This window comes from Oryza sativa, chromosome 3 (genome assembly GCF_034140825.1).
Source record: "Oryza sativa Japonica Group chromosome 3, ASM3414082v1".
NCBI classification, from domain to species: Eukaryota; Viridiplantae; Streptophyta; class Magnoliopsida; order Poales; family Poaceae; genus Oryza; species Oryza sativa.
Window position 1 is genome coordinate 5,246,306 of NC_089037.1, and position 14,093 is coordinate 5,260,398.

The window sequence follows — 14,093 nt, forward strand, 5'->3', positions numbered from 1 at the left end:
TGAAAGGTGGTGGAACTTTCTTGTGATTAGCTTGTTTTTTAGGGGGCTCTCCTCTCGAGGAAAATGCATTATCTTGTGATTTGCTATACAAGGCAAGTGCGTGACCTATGCACTGACGCATCATACCCATGTCAACACAACACTTTCATACTAGTATTATTTTTGTTCTTTCAAAAAACACTTACACATGTCTACGGACCTACAGAGATAGCTATACTTTTGTTGCGGTGTTTCAATACTTACGAAGATATATTTAGTGAAACACAGGGTTAGCATCCAGGATTAAATTTAGAAATTAAGAAGATGCGAATGTTTCATCTGATCATCATATCAGATTTCTGCAAAAAGAAACGAATATCAGTAATTTAAGTACTCCTGATAGTTACTATCGACAAATTCGGTGGGTATAAGGGTATTCCATACCAACATCATGTCAGGCATTGCGGCTTTAATTGACATCTGAGAATTATTCTCGATATAAAGGAGGTTCTGACAGGCAATATATATTGTGAAAAGATTGTTTGGTTGCCGAACAAAGGAGCAACCTTAGTTGAGACCTTGTCTTGATGGGCCTAATCCACATGGGTCAGGATTACGGCCCATCCAAACAGATATGTGGCCCAAGTTAGGCTGGAATAGGATTGTGGCGTACGTAAGGCCCATGTGTGTTAGGTCGGAGCTTGGACTGTGACTTTTGTTAGGCCCATGTTTGTTGAGCTAACTCCCAGGCCGTTCTAGTTAGTGCTGGCCCGTTCATATTAATAGTCTGGTATGGATCCTCCAAATTAAGGCTATCATCTTCTCATTAACGGAGAGAAGAACTTAGAAATTATCAGAATAATTTGTTTGCAACATGATAATAATATCTTTTTTAAAAAAAATAAAAATCACTTCGTAAGACTATCAGACAGTAGTTCAGGTACCCTGACTCTTTGGTTGGACAGCAAAAGAACACAACCTTGGAAATGGAACACCGCATAGCATCGCCTGAACAAAGATAGCCAAACTAAACATTCAGAAAACCAAACAAGTATGATACATAGTAGAAAACCACTCAGTGATACATCAAAACCATCCAATGCTAGTTTATATAATATACAGGTATGTTACAAGTCAAGTCCCCAAACAAACTATACCGCACTGTTTCGTCAAACGATCTGTACAACAACCTATACAATATACATTGCTCAAGGAGTGACAACATAAAATGCATAGCTCAAACTGTCATGGCTACAACATACAACACAAAATAATCACCCAATGAGGACAAACCAGCAAAGAATCATATAGTTACGTTCTTGAATACCGATGTAATTCAGGTTAATAAGTTCAGTAGTGAGCACCAGTCACGCCTCCCTGCTAGTTTCAGAGTCTTCTGAGGAAGGCGGTGAGTTCAACCTTCTTTCTATCAATCCTGGCTCAGCTCTCAGGTTCCTTTTGATATCTCTGCAATCCTGAAACCTGAAGCAGCATGACAGATGGTCGTTAACGATGCCAGAAACCTGCATGAAGGAGTAGATTGTCGTAGGGCCAACGCATTGGAAGCCTCGTCGCATCAGGCCCTTGCTTATGGCCTCAGATTTGGGCGTCTTGATAGGTACTTGGCGAGCATAGCGGAAGTTGCTTTTGACGGGTTTGTGTTTTACGAAGCTCCAACAGTAGTTGCTGAACGATCCGAAATCCTGGATTACCTACAGATATGTATCGCCAGTAGTAACATATTACTAGAGTAAATGTAGTATGAGAGAGTTATTAGCTTTTTTTTTGTCTTGGTGTAACTATGAAATATGTAGATCAATTTAGAATGGAGGGAGTACTATCAAAGTATGTATTAATTTTGAAGTATAAATAATTCAAGAAACATAACTGATGGAAACTGCAAGCGGGAAATATTCATTACTGTATCTTCAGATAAAGGCCGAACAAACTATTCTTTTAAAGAACGAATTGAACAAAGTATTTTGATTTATTGCATCAAACAGCTGAAATAATAGCATACATGGTTCTCTTACCTTATGCATTTGCTTGGCATTTGTTACAACAGCCCGTATCTTTTGCTCCGAAAGTAGCATGTTTCCATTTGATTTCGACAAAAGGTTTATCTTCTTGTCCGTGAACTCAGACACTGATGCATAGTTGAAACCATCAAACATCTCCCTGATGAAAGACAATTAAGTTTCAGTAGATATTTCACATTTAAGCACTCTCTTTTAGATGTGTCATCTACTCTGAAAAGCAGACCTGAATTCGTCCCTCTTGTTCAGAATGATAGGCCAGGTGATTTCAGCTAAGGCTTGTGATAAGGTAAGCAGCTCAAACAGCTTCTGGTCATCATGAACTGGAACTCCCCATTCTTCATCATGGAAAGCAACATAAAGGGGTTCTGAAGAAATGAAGTGTCATGAAGAGCTTTAGTTCTGCAGTTATATACTAGCACAAAATTGAACGTCATGCTTTTGGGTAATTCATGGATAAAAATTATAGGGCTAAATCACAGATCGCCAGTTCAAAAGCCTTCCACTACCAATCCTTTTTTGTGACATTGACCACAAATCAATCAAAATTGCATGGAGTTCAGTTATGTTATTATTCCAGCGCAAAATGCAGAAGATTGTATATTTGCCAACACATTTTTCTTGAACAGAATAAAACATTGAAACGTTTTCTCAAAAATCTTGTTCAAATCATACAAGACACAATTCCTTCTCGCTGGGTGGAAATTGATAAGAGTGCAGAGTAACAAAAAAAAAAAAACTCACCAGAGTTGACTGTGATCCATGAACACCTCGTCTTCCCCAGCTCCGGGCTGACAGGAGACGGCGGTGGGCTCCTACACCTCGCCGACGAGACGGTCCCATTGCAACCTCCCTTACCCCTCCTCCTCTGCTTCTCCACATCCTCTACCTTCGCCTTCGGCTCGACCGGCGCATTGGCTGATCGTACCACCTTACCCATGGCAGTCGTGGCTACCCAGGAAGAAGCTCCGGTGAACGACGTCCGGACACGGCGGAGCTCTGGCGATGGGATTGCCGGAGACTCGGGCCTTAGGCCTGGCATCTCGGAAGCAAGCCTTTGAGCTCTGCAATTGCAGTGATTTGGAGCAGGCGCGGGGATGATCGGCTCGTAATAAGGATTTTTTGAAACGTCTGTGAGAGGACGGAACTGCCCCTGCCTGCAAATCCCGAACGCTCTGGCAGGGGCAGATGCGTCATTTGGATTTACGGCGTCGTCGCCTCGTCGGCAAGGTCGGTCGCGTCGGGCTGGACGTCGCGGTCGGCGGCGGGTGCAACGGCCTCGGCACGACGAGGGATAAGGGGATTTGGTGCCTTGGGTCCAACGCCTCGTGCCGTTACGCACAAGCGTTGCCACACGTAGAGGCATAGAGCTGATGCTGCTGCTTCTCCATTCTGCTGCTCGACACGCACATTCTGCAGATGCACTCCTCCAATGAGAATGGCAAAGGCTGTGTACGTCAAGAAGAGAGTGACACGAGAAATAGCCTTGGCCATAGACACCATTATATTCTATCAAGATTTTGTACCAATTGACACGGGAATGTTTGGTACAGGATGGATCCAAATCCAGAATAGGGGCTCAAGAACTAGTGGTGAGGTATTTGAGCTGAAACCCAGCGGTGGATGGAATTTTGGTCATTACCAATCTGTTATCTGTATATGCTACTGTCTCTGAGACTCTGTCTGCCTGCGTCAGTAGTACAAATCTGAGAGGTCAAACTGCAGCGCAGCAACTGTATTCCACGAGTTCAGCTTGTGGTCTTCGTCATAACCTGAAAACCGATGATCCCACCGTCATGTATTGAGACCGGCATGTGATCTCTTCCTGGAAGTTAATTTTCTCCTCCACCCCTTTATATCTCCTTCATGTAACAAGTTGATGATTTCAGTTCTCTTCACCCCTTCATCTATTCACCCTATCCACCTCCACCATGGGTAAACTTTGAGAAAAAAAAATCACCTGAAAAAGAAAAGCCATGATGATATCAGTTAACTGCTGACAATTCAGAATGTAAAGCAGCAATGTAAATATTGGGTGTGAATGTGTGATTCTGGAAAGTACTCCAAGGAAGAAAAGGGTGGGTTGACTAGAAGTACTTCCAGAGAAGAGCATGCCTCCAGGTATTCAAAGCGTGGATTGTAGTCGTCACCTCGCGGGCTTGCAGCAATCACTCAGCTGTGCACATCATGCTCTTGCTTATTAAAAAAGTACATTGCATCCTGAAAACGGAGTGGCTCATTTCCCCAAGAGGTCCAACCAGAAACCAACTCTCTGGCAAAAAGCTCAATGCACCTTGCAGGTTTAGGACCTGGTATATATTCTGAAAGTAATTCTTTTACAAGTTAAGGGTTGATCTTGATCATATATGATATTTCCAACTATAAAGAAAGCCATATTTACATAGTAACATAATAGAATCTCATTGCAACAGTTATAAATTATAAACAGCATGGACACAGACAAACTACAGACAAGGATACTCTGGAGGGGAGGTTTCCTTGAGTGAGCACCTGGTACACTCATAATTACCCGCCTTTCTTCCAAAAACTTGAATTTTGAACCTCGTACGGCCTCTTTGTTCTGCAACAAGGAACCAGGAGAACAAAATGCATCAATTTCAGAACACAGCTTGCGGATCGAAGGTGTATTTCAGGAAAAAGGCTATAATCTAGAAGAGAAACTCACAAGATTTATGTAGCCAACAAGGAGGCACTCATAAGGCCTGTGATGGAGCAAGTCTAGATTGCCAATCAGCGAACCATCTGGCTTCACCTATGATTTACTGAGACTTTCAGAACCAAATTGAACAAAATAAGGATGCCACTAAAAATATACCAATTGCATCAGTAAAATTACTGTCGAATGATAGAATGTGGCAGATGAGTATTAGGTGCAAACCTTCAGCCAATAGAACACAGTATGATCTTTCACTCCCCAAGCAGGAAATAACTCCTCCTCAACAAACTTCCAAAGTTTCTCCCGATTTGTAATCCACAAAACTAGAAGAGCTCCAGCTGGATGGGCAAGTTCTTGTACTGGAAGGTACAAGAAATGTCTGTTGGGAAGTGTAGGGTACCTAGCGCGTGAATAGTTGGATGAGTGAAATGCCTGGATGACAATATATTTAAAGTGATTTCAAATTGAACGGATGAAAACAATAAAGTAGAAAATGAGTATTTGTTAATATACAAATATTTAATTTTCATGAGATTACTCAATATATACTCAGCTCAGAGTTTACTATGGGAGGACGTAATATCAGCATAATATGTCTCGCGGTCAGTGCATCATAGTATAATAATCCGTGTAATCCGTGAGACATGATCATGTGCATTGCATTCCTATGAAAAAATTTCAAGAACTAAGACATGATATACCCTAGGGATTGCAAATGAAACATATCGGAGCCATACCAAAAAGGTCAGCACATCCTAGATACCCCATATGCTTATCATGATTTATGCATCGGCTGAAGATCAGCTAAAGAGAACAACTGCACCTACAGTTTTAGTGGCTAAACATAATAACAAGCATAAACAGGACATGTGTTCAATTTCAAACATGTCATATATATAAAAAGTTAAAAAGTGATATCTGAGACTACCATGTAAAGATTATAATGTCATCCATCACAATGTGAGCCAAAGCTTAAGTGGTTCCCCATCTAGACACAAGCTTTTGCTTGCTTGGAGGAGAAAAGAGATTTTCTCTAAGGAAATGCCTAACTACACAAACGAATCAAACCCAAAAAGTAGCAAACTTACGCTACTTTCTGACGAACACATCCATTCTCCCAAGGTGGATCAACAACTATAAGGTTGTAACCTTGATTGTAATTATCTGGAGAAAATGAGCACCATCATAAAAATTAAGGAACCAAGTACATTGGCTAATAAAATTAGTAAATTACCAGAAGAACAGGTATATGCAAATACATACTAGGTTGTTTTTTGTGATATGTTACTGCATACCAGGAATTAGACCACGGACATGTTTGAGGTCAGTCTTTAACGTATCATCAAGATCATGCAAAAAACATTTCGAGATCAAGGACAAATATTATACTTCTATGAAAAAACTGTACCGCGGAAGAATAATAGTTACTAACCATCAAGAAACAACATCGTCTTGGTAAAATATAACGTCTATCCTGAAATTCTCCTTCTGCGTCATCATTTTCTTCGATACTGATTGTACTATTAAACAGTGGAGTGGATGTCTTATGGCAGATACCTTAAAACAAAGAGAAGGAACCACTGCTTTCATAATACACTATGAAGTTAAAAATACGCTCATCAGAAAGGATATATTTGGTACGCTTAATTTTACCTTCCTCACTATCCTCACCAGAAGACTTCTGAAAGCAAAGAGTCATCTCACATAAAGGCGCTCGCCATGAGCTCCCAAGTTCAACAAGATTCTTCTCCAAATTACTTTCCACATCAAGCATGCGCACATCTTCCTTGATCATCCTCGGAAGGAACTCCAGTAGATCTTTAGCCTTAAGCAGTGATTTGTGTGCGCTCGATAGCAAAGGCCTTGCTTCCTAGCAAATGGAACACACATGAAATCCAAGCATTACATCACAATACCTGCAAAGCACTGTTTGATCTCCTTTTCCAAAACTATATTAATCTTGCCGGCAACTAAACAAACCAATAAATGTTCACTACATTTAGATGCAACAGACTTCTAACATAAACATAGTAGCAGCTCCTGATTTCTAGCTTGCTGTTGACAAAATTAGCTGTTGCAACGCATACAGACTTCAATCTAACAATATTGTTCTGTGTCAACAAAGATCTTGTCACTAATGCACAAAACAAAAAGCATTTTTCTGCTCTCGGAATAAATTCCAAGGGGAACAAAACGTAAAAAAAAGCACCAAAATAATCCAACATCGCATTTGCCTCACCTGGTGCCGAGCTTCTGCCATCCGCTCCACTTCGTTCAGTTCCCTGGGCTTCGGCTGCCGCTGCCGCTTCCGCTTCCGCTTCTTCCGTTCTGGAGACGCCTCCCCAGTTCGTTCGGTTTCCGCTTCGCCTCCCTGACGCGACGTGCCGAAGCTTCGGGAGTAGTACGCAGAAGGGACGAGGCGGAAGCGGCGGTAGGACGCGTTGAGGATGCGGACGGGGTCGAGGAAAGCAGCGCCGGATTCGGCGAGACGGTAGATTCCGGTGGCCTCGAATGCCCGGAGCTCATCGGACTCGGAGATCCCCATCACCGGCGGCGGCGGCGGGGAGTCGGGGTTTCGGGCCGTGGGCTACGGACACGGAAAGGCCAGGTGGGTTGGGTTAATCCTGTGGGCCCCACCGGTCAGTGACCAGTGGCCTCCGTCCACAGAAGCCGAAGCAAAACCGACTGACCCGCCGCGAAATCTTCAAACCCACCGAAGCCATGCCCATGGCGCTGCTCCTCTCCTCGCCGCCGCGGCCTTCCCTCCGCCGCGTGACTCGATGGAGCGCGGCGTCCCTCTCCCCCCGAGCCTCCCTCCCGTCTCCCCGGCGTGTGGGCCTCGCGGTCGCGGCCGCCAGTTGGGATGGTGCCGGGAGGTGGCGCGTCGAGACGACGACGACGCGCGCGCGGGCGGCCGCGAGGGCTGGGGCTTCGGGGGAAGGGGGCGATGGTGAGGTTGAGGGTGGGGGTGGGACGGGGATCGCCGCGGCGGCGGCGGCCACGGTGGTGCTCGCGGTGATGAACCGGGTGCTGTACAAGCTGGCGCTCGTGCCCATGAGGAATTACCCGTTCTTCCTCGCCCAAGCCACCACATTTGGGTAATTTTGATGCTTCGCACAGATTACAATATACCACGGCTCACTGTTAGGATTTTGTGATCGCTTGTGTCATCTGTGCCGTGGAGTATTGTTGTACTACAGTCTAGTCTTCTACAAGTACATTCTTTGAGCTCAATCGAAATGCGTGTTAACGCTTTGACTCTTAAGTTTGTTTTATTTGGAATGATAACTTTAAGTTTGTCTGTTTGCTTCCACCTCTGAGGTGCAACACTTATTCAGAATTACATGTCAACTAATGTAAGTGTGTTATGCACACCATCTCGTTTGCTTTTCCGTACAATACAACTACAGGATGCTTATACATGCTTTTATATGGAGATAGAGTTGCGTTTATTGTACAGCTCTTTCGCTTAGTTCAAAAGGCACAATTTTAATTCTTAGGATGTCATTGTAAGTTCTAAGATTGAGATATATTTGATCAAGTCTATATCACTACGGTCTGAACCCACCTTGATTACTGGTGTAAGATATACTCCCTCCGTTTCACAATGTAAGTCATTCTAGCATTTCTCATATTCATATTGATATTAATGAATCTAGACATATATATCTATCTAGATTCATTAACATCAATATGAATGTGGGAAATGCTAGAATGACTTACATTGTGAAACGGATGAAGTATATATTTTTTAACTTGCCTAACGTTCTAGAAGTACTTCAGAACCATTAAGAGAATACATGGAGGTTTAGTTTTTTTTACTACTATGCTAATATACTCCCTCCATTTCATATTATAAGCCGTTTTGATTTTTTTCCTAATCAAACTTTTTAAAATTTGACCAAATTTATAGAAAACATAGTAGTATTTTCAACACAAAAGAAATATATTATCAAAATATATTCCATGTTAGATTTAATGAAACTAATTTGGTGTTTTAGATGTTACTGAATTTTTCTATAAATTTGGTGAAACTTACAAAAGTTTGACTAGGAAAAAAGTTAAAACGACTTGTAATATGAAACGGAGGAAGTAATAGATAGATGATTTCTTCACAATAGTTGTGCAGATGCTCATATGCTTATCTGTTTTTGCAGGTATGTTATAGTATATTTCTCTATTCTTTTTATAAGATATCATGCTGGCATTGTCACTAAAGAAATGCTAGCACTTCCAAAATCACGCTTCATGTTGATTGGCTTACTAGAAGCACTAGGTGTTGCTTCAGGCATGGCTGCTGCAGGTGATTTTGCAATGCTATGTTTAAAGTTTATTATTTAACTGGCACTCCCTCCGGGCATAAACGTTTGATGTTTAGGACAAGATTTGGTCAAACTTTTAAAAGTAAAAAAGAAATATGTGTAGATTTGCCTTGAAAAGTACTGTCATAAGCTTATTAGATTTTATAAATTTATTATAATATAAATTTGATAGTTAAAGTGTAAAAAGTTTGCATAAATATTCTCCTAAACATCAAATTTTTATGGCCAGAGAGGACAATATTTGAAGTATGGTTTCCTTGTGTCATAACTAAATGGAATCTTATATCGGTCTATTTTGCCTGTTCTCGCAGCTATGTTGCCTGGACCTTCAATTCCAGTGTTGTCTCAGGTACTATGTTTTGGTATTGCTTCACAGGTCTAAATGTATCCATTGGGTATTTGGGCCACTTGTCTGTATTTTGTTTTATGAAAATTTTACTATCCAAAGTATGAAGTTCTCATGCACTCCTACCATTTCCCTTAAGTCTGTTCTTTTGTTACAGTGACAGATTTCAGATTTTCCCTAAAGCAGCATTTAAATAGTTATTGTAATCAACAGTGTGAAGGAACTGTCTAATAGGCATTAGTGTTTTTTTTTCATACAGTTATCTTGTATAAGCTCTCTGGATACCACTTCCATAGCTACTTCCCATGTGATCTTTTCACAAATACTCTAACATGCCTGTCATCCTTTTGCAGTCCTTTTTAGTTTGGCAGCTTATCTTATCTGTCCTCATTTTGGGAAGGAAATACAGAGCAAATCAAATATTTGGATGCCTGCTCGTCACAGCGGGGGTAATTCTAGCTGTGGCAAGGTGTGTACTGGATCAGTTAGCATGCTAGTTTTTTCTATATTTTTCGGTACTTCATAACTGTGCAGTTAATAGCAGGGAATTGAAAGGGGTAAATTTTGTTACAGGACATTTGTATTTACATGTCGATTGCCTTTTGAGTATTTCTTGGCCATGTTTTTTTGTTTATGAAAACAGTGGAGCGAACAGTGGTCCATTTCTATCTGATGTCAAGCTGTTCTGGCCAGCAGTACTGATGGCTTCGTCTGCATGTCATGCTGGTGCATCCATAATCAAGGTGAAATGTACTAATCTGTGTACTAGTAATGAACCTATCAGTTATCTTAACTCTTATTTATTTTATTCTATGGCAGGAATTTGTTTTTATTGATGGTGCAAAACGCCTTAAGGTTAGTAATAATTCTATTATCAGGTAGGCAGCACAGTAGTTGCTGCTTTGGTTTTATTTTGTTGAAATGAAAAACAGAGAGTACTACCAACTGATAAAAATAGTGGCAGGGGAATGCATGTGAAAATATCATTTAATAAACACCTAGTTTGTTTGTCTTATTTCAAGCAGTTGGTTCTGTGCTTTTTATACAGGGAAAGAGGCCTGACATATTTGTGGTCAACTCCTTTGGGTCAGGTTTTCAGGTAAAACAAATGCTTATCTTCTTTTTGTTCACTGCGGGTTTAGTAGTCAGTAATGAAACCAGGAGCGGCACTCACCTTACAATGATATGGATCTTAATGATCGCTGTTGTACTAGTTATTATTCTTCACTTAGCTATCCTTTTTTTCTCTCCTGTTTGTTTACCTGAAATCTGATATCTTGGACTACACAGGCCCTGTTTGTCTTCCTACTCCTTCCGTTTCTGTCTAACTTAAAAGGCATCCCGTTGGCTGAGCTTCCTGCATACATAAACCGTGGTGCAGCATGCTTTCTGAATATTGGAGGTAATCTGAAGGGTGAGTATTTCTGCATGTAGTACCTTCAGATGCTAGATAAGTTGAGCTTTGTCACATAAAATCTGCACTTTTATGAAGAAATATTCTCCTGGATGGTGAAATTGGTCAGGTATGCATTGATCCCAGGCTTGTAAAACACTTACTAGTTATTGCAATTTGGATGTTCAGGGTCCCAATCTCTGTCACCTTGACTGCTGATTAGTACCCTGTCCGTCTTTAAGAAGGACACCTTGGAAACCTTTTGCCGCATGTGAAAGAGGTTAACTGCATAAAAACAATGTCGTTGGGTTTGTCTTGCAGAGTACTTTCACAATATGCTGTTTTTATCATTTTTCTAGTGCATTATGGTAAAAGACCTACCTAAAATCGTTTATCGGAGATGGTAAGAAGTAAAAAAAAACTTGTGGACAAACAGAATAAAAGACTCCATCACTCCACGATGAAACACATGCACTGTAGCCTTTCTGTAAAGATGTTAAAATCATGTACTGATGGTTTAAGTTTTCAGATTGCCATGGAGCTCCTTTGCTGCCACTGCTCTTCATAGCTATGAACATGGCCTTCAACATTTCTGTTTTAAATCTGGTGAAGATGTCTACTGCACTGGTTGCTTCGCTAACAGCAACTTTAGCAGGTATAGTTGTGTGCGGTCATTTTCTTAGGAAACGAATGCTAAAGTATTGGAAACATCTATGACCCGTGCATATCATTTTGTAGGTTTGTGCAGATATGATTTACATGCGTGCAAACACATTGCTAGAGAACTTGTCACGAGTAGATATGATTCGGCCTGGTCGGTCTTGTTCATTTCATTTCTAACTTTTACATTTCTGCTTGCCTTGCAGTTCCTCTTTCCATCTATGTGTTGTCACTACCTCTGCCATACATTCCTGGTGGGACAAATTTAAGCACTTCATTTTTGGTTGGTGCTGCTATCTTAGTTCTTGGGTTACTCCTATACAATCTTCCTAAAAAATTAGCCGGCCGAATGAAGACCGACTAATCTATACCAAGTCAAATACAAGGATGACAGGAAACTTTTGATGCCCCATGTTGATACAAAGATTATAATTCCGTTTCGTTGCCAACCAGCAGCAAAAATTTGTTCAGAACTTCTGAAGAGCGCCTCGCCGCCGTGCTACTGCAGTTCCTCAGCCTGTGTGACTTCAACCAGAAAGCGCCTAGTTTCGAGTACTTAGGAACTCCTTTTTTTTGTTTTTTGTTTTGTGCCACAGCTACTTTCAGCCTTTCATAGGTTTTACTCACATGCTTCCAGGTAAGTCACGAATTTTAATTTGCTCAGTTAGGATAGGATTTAGCTCAAATGTAATGGTTTTTATATGGGTATTCGGTATTCCCTATACTGGTTTTAGCTATCTCCCTGTTTATATTTTGAGTTTTCGTATAACAGGCAAAGTTGGTTTTCATGAAACTCAAGTAGTTTGGAAAACTGCTTGTTATAAAGTTTTACCCTAATATAAGAAGATGCCTGTTCTAACATTTATGTGTGTTCATTTCTTAGTAATTGTCGTTATCAGCGAATACATGGTTAATTCTATGCCACATATTATGAATTTTTAAACATGAATGAAAGCCACTGCCCAGAGGTTATTATATTTCCTCACCGGTTTGCTTCTGCTTGTACACGTCGATTGCCAAGCTAGTTAGCCGCCAACGGAAACGGTTGGTTAATGATTCTCCGAGCATATCGTCAGCAAACGCAAACAGAAAGGTCTGGCTTACTAGTATAGTACTCCTATACTTTTGCATCAAAATCGAAAGCCAAGTAAACTTCTTGAATCAAGTTCAGAGAACGTTGACAAGACGGAGCTAGTTGCTTCACCCGTTGTCCAAGTGTGTCGTACTTTGGTTCTCTCCCCACCATCACCTGAATATTTTCAAGCGACGCGACGAAAAAAAAAATCGGAGCAGCAGGCGTCGCCGTTACGTTGAAAGGAACAGTAGCTACAGAAACACTGCAACATGCCAAATTAACATGACAAAAGACACACACAACGCATGATTTATCCTTGGCAGGAAAACCCGAGAGTTTGCGCAAGAAACCTCTTCACGATAACGGAATTATTCGTATTGCTGATCCGATGATTGGATATTTATCTTGATTATCTTGGACTGCACTGGACAGTTCAGTCACGAGGGAAATGCACCATCTATGTCGATTGCTGCCAAATACTCCGTCATGAGCCTCATGCGGAGCGTATAATACTTCTCGGCGCGTTGCATCATACTATGCTTTTTCTGACAGAAGACGTGCCATGTCGATACATGATGTGTTATATCGATCTGATTAGTTGCTTGTCAGAGAAAGCCAAATATCAGCACCAGCTCAGTAGTCTATCTGCAGCTGTATCGCAAACGCAATCAGACACTTGATTGTCTAGCCATTGTTATTTGTTACCATTATTGTATATACTCCAGGAAAAATGATTACTATACCCTTTTTTTTTAAGTTCATGAACACGTTGCGAAGTCTGCAACCAACCAACCCCAGGAAGCTTGACGAGTTGACGACGTTGTTGCAAAGGATGATGTACACACCCGGCCGATTTGACGGCACAAAATCAACAGCAAATCCATCGCGCTCATGATTGGTGCGGGCCAGGCCATCCATCACACACGACGCAAAACATGCACGCACGTTTTAAAGTTTGCAAAAGCAATACATGTCCTTGTACCCCACAAACACACATCCATGATTGTTAGTAGTATCAATTAATTTACATACACAAGAAAAGGGGGCATGCAATTTGACATGAAACCGATCACGCAATTAATCCTCATCGTTTGTGCTACAAGCTACTTACTACAAAGTATGTGTCTGTGGATCATCGATCCCGGGCCAGTGCAGTGCACCGGGATGCAAGGCAAAGCAACCTCCTCCTCTCCCATGATCCAAGGGAAGACGCGAAAGCGAAGGAGCGGCAAGGCAAGCAACGAGAAACCGTTAAGCGAGCGTGTTAATTTGCCGAAACGAGCGCACACCGGAATCAAACACACCACACTCACGAGCCCCTCTCCCCCTCCGTCGCGTAGATCGATCGATCGATCGGCCCCGCGCCGCGTGCCGTCGGTGTCAACGAGCGACACACGTACGCCGACGACGACGTACGTGTCGATTGATTCGCCGGCGCCGCGACGTACGACGACGTGTGCGCCGCGTCTTTGCGAGAGCAAGTACCACCAGATCGACCTGAGTCAGAGCACACATGACCAGATAGTCCTGAACTTAACCGAGGAGGTCAACTAGGGACATGGGACCACGAGTCGGTGTCCGGGAAACGTCCATTTCTTTTCTCTG

General features: G+C 41.8%; 2 protein-coding genes across 2 annotated transcripts; one reads left to right on the forward strand and one right to left on the reverse strand.

Annotated features, from left to right (window-relative positions):
• Positions 1 to 1,058: 1,058 nt before the first annotated feature.
• On the reverse strand, positions 1,059 to 7,283 carry LOC4331957 (uncharacterized). The gene is made up of 14 exons (XM_066309113.1): positions 6,932 to 7,283; positions 6,346 to 6,562; positions 6,125 to 6,249; positions 5,988 to 6,021; positions 5,781 to 5,856; positions 4,915 to 5,092; positions 4,702 to 4,788; positions 4,497 to 4,596; positions 4,190 to 4,348; positions 3,718 to 3,787; positions 2,760 to 3,595; positions 2,242 to 2,383; positions 2,013 to 2,157; positions 1,059 to 1,691 (listed from the first exon to the last, which is right to left on the reverse strand). The coding sequence occupies exons 1-14, from the start codon at positions 7,235 to 7,237 to the stop codon at positions 1,347 to 1,349; spliced, it is 2,820 nt and encodes a 939-aa protein (XP_066165210.1). The 5' UTR covers positions 7,238 to 7,283; the 3' UTR covers positions 1,059 to 1,346.
• Positions 7,284 to 7,387: 104 nt separating this feature from the next.
• On the forward strand, positions 7,388 to 12,274 carry LOC4331958 (protein CLT2, chloroplastic). Its single transcript, XM_015776446.3, has 10 exons — positions 7,388 to 7,790; positions 8,850 to 8,995; positions 9,326 to 9,363; positions 9,714 to 9,829; positions 10,004 to 10,103; positions 10,180 to 10,215; positions 10,409 to 10,459; positions 10,651 to 10,774; positions 11,283 to 11,408; positions 11,620 to 12,274. The coding sequence occupies exons 1-10, from the start codon at positions 7,414 to 7,416 to the stop codon at positions 11,775 to 11,777; spliced, it is 1,272 nt and encodes a 423-aa protein (XP_015631932.1). The 5' UTR covers positions 7,388 to 7,413; the 3' UTR covers positions 11,778 to 12,274.
• The last annotated feature ends 1,819 nt before the right edge of the window (positions 12,275 to 14,093 follow it).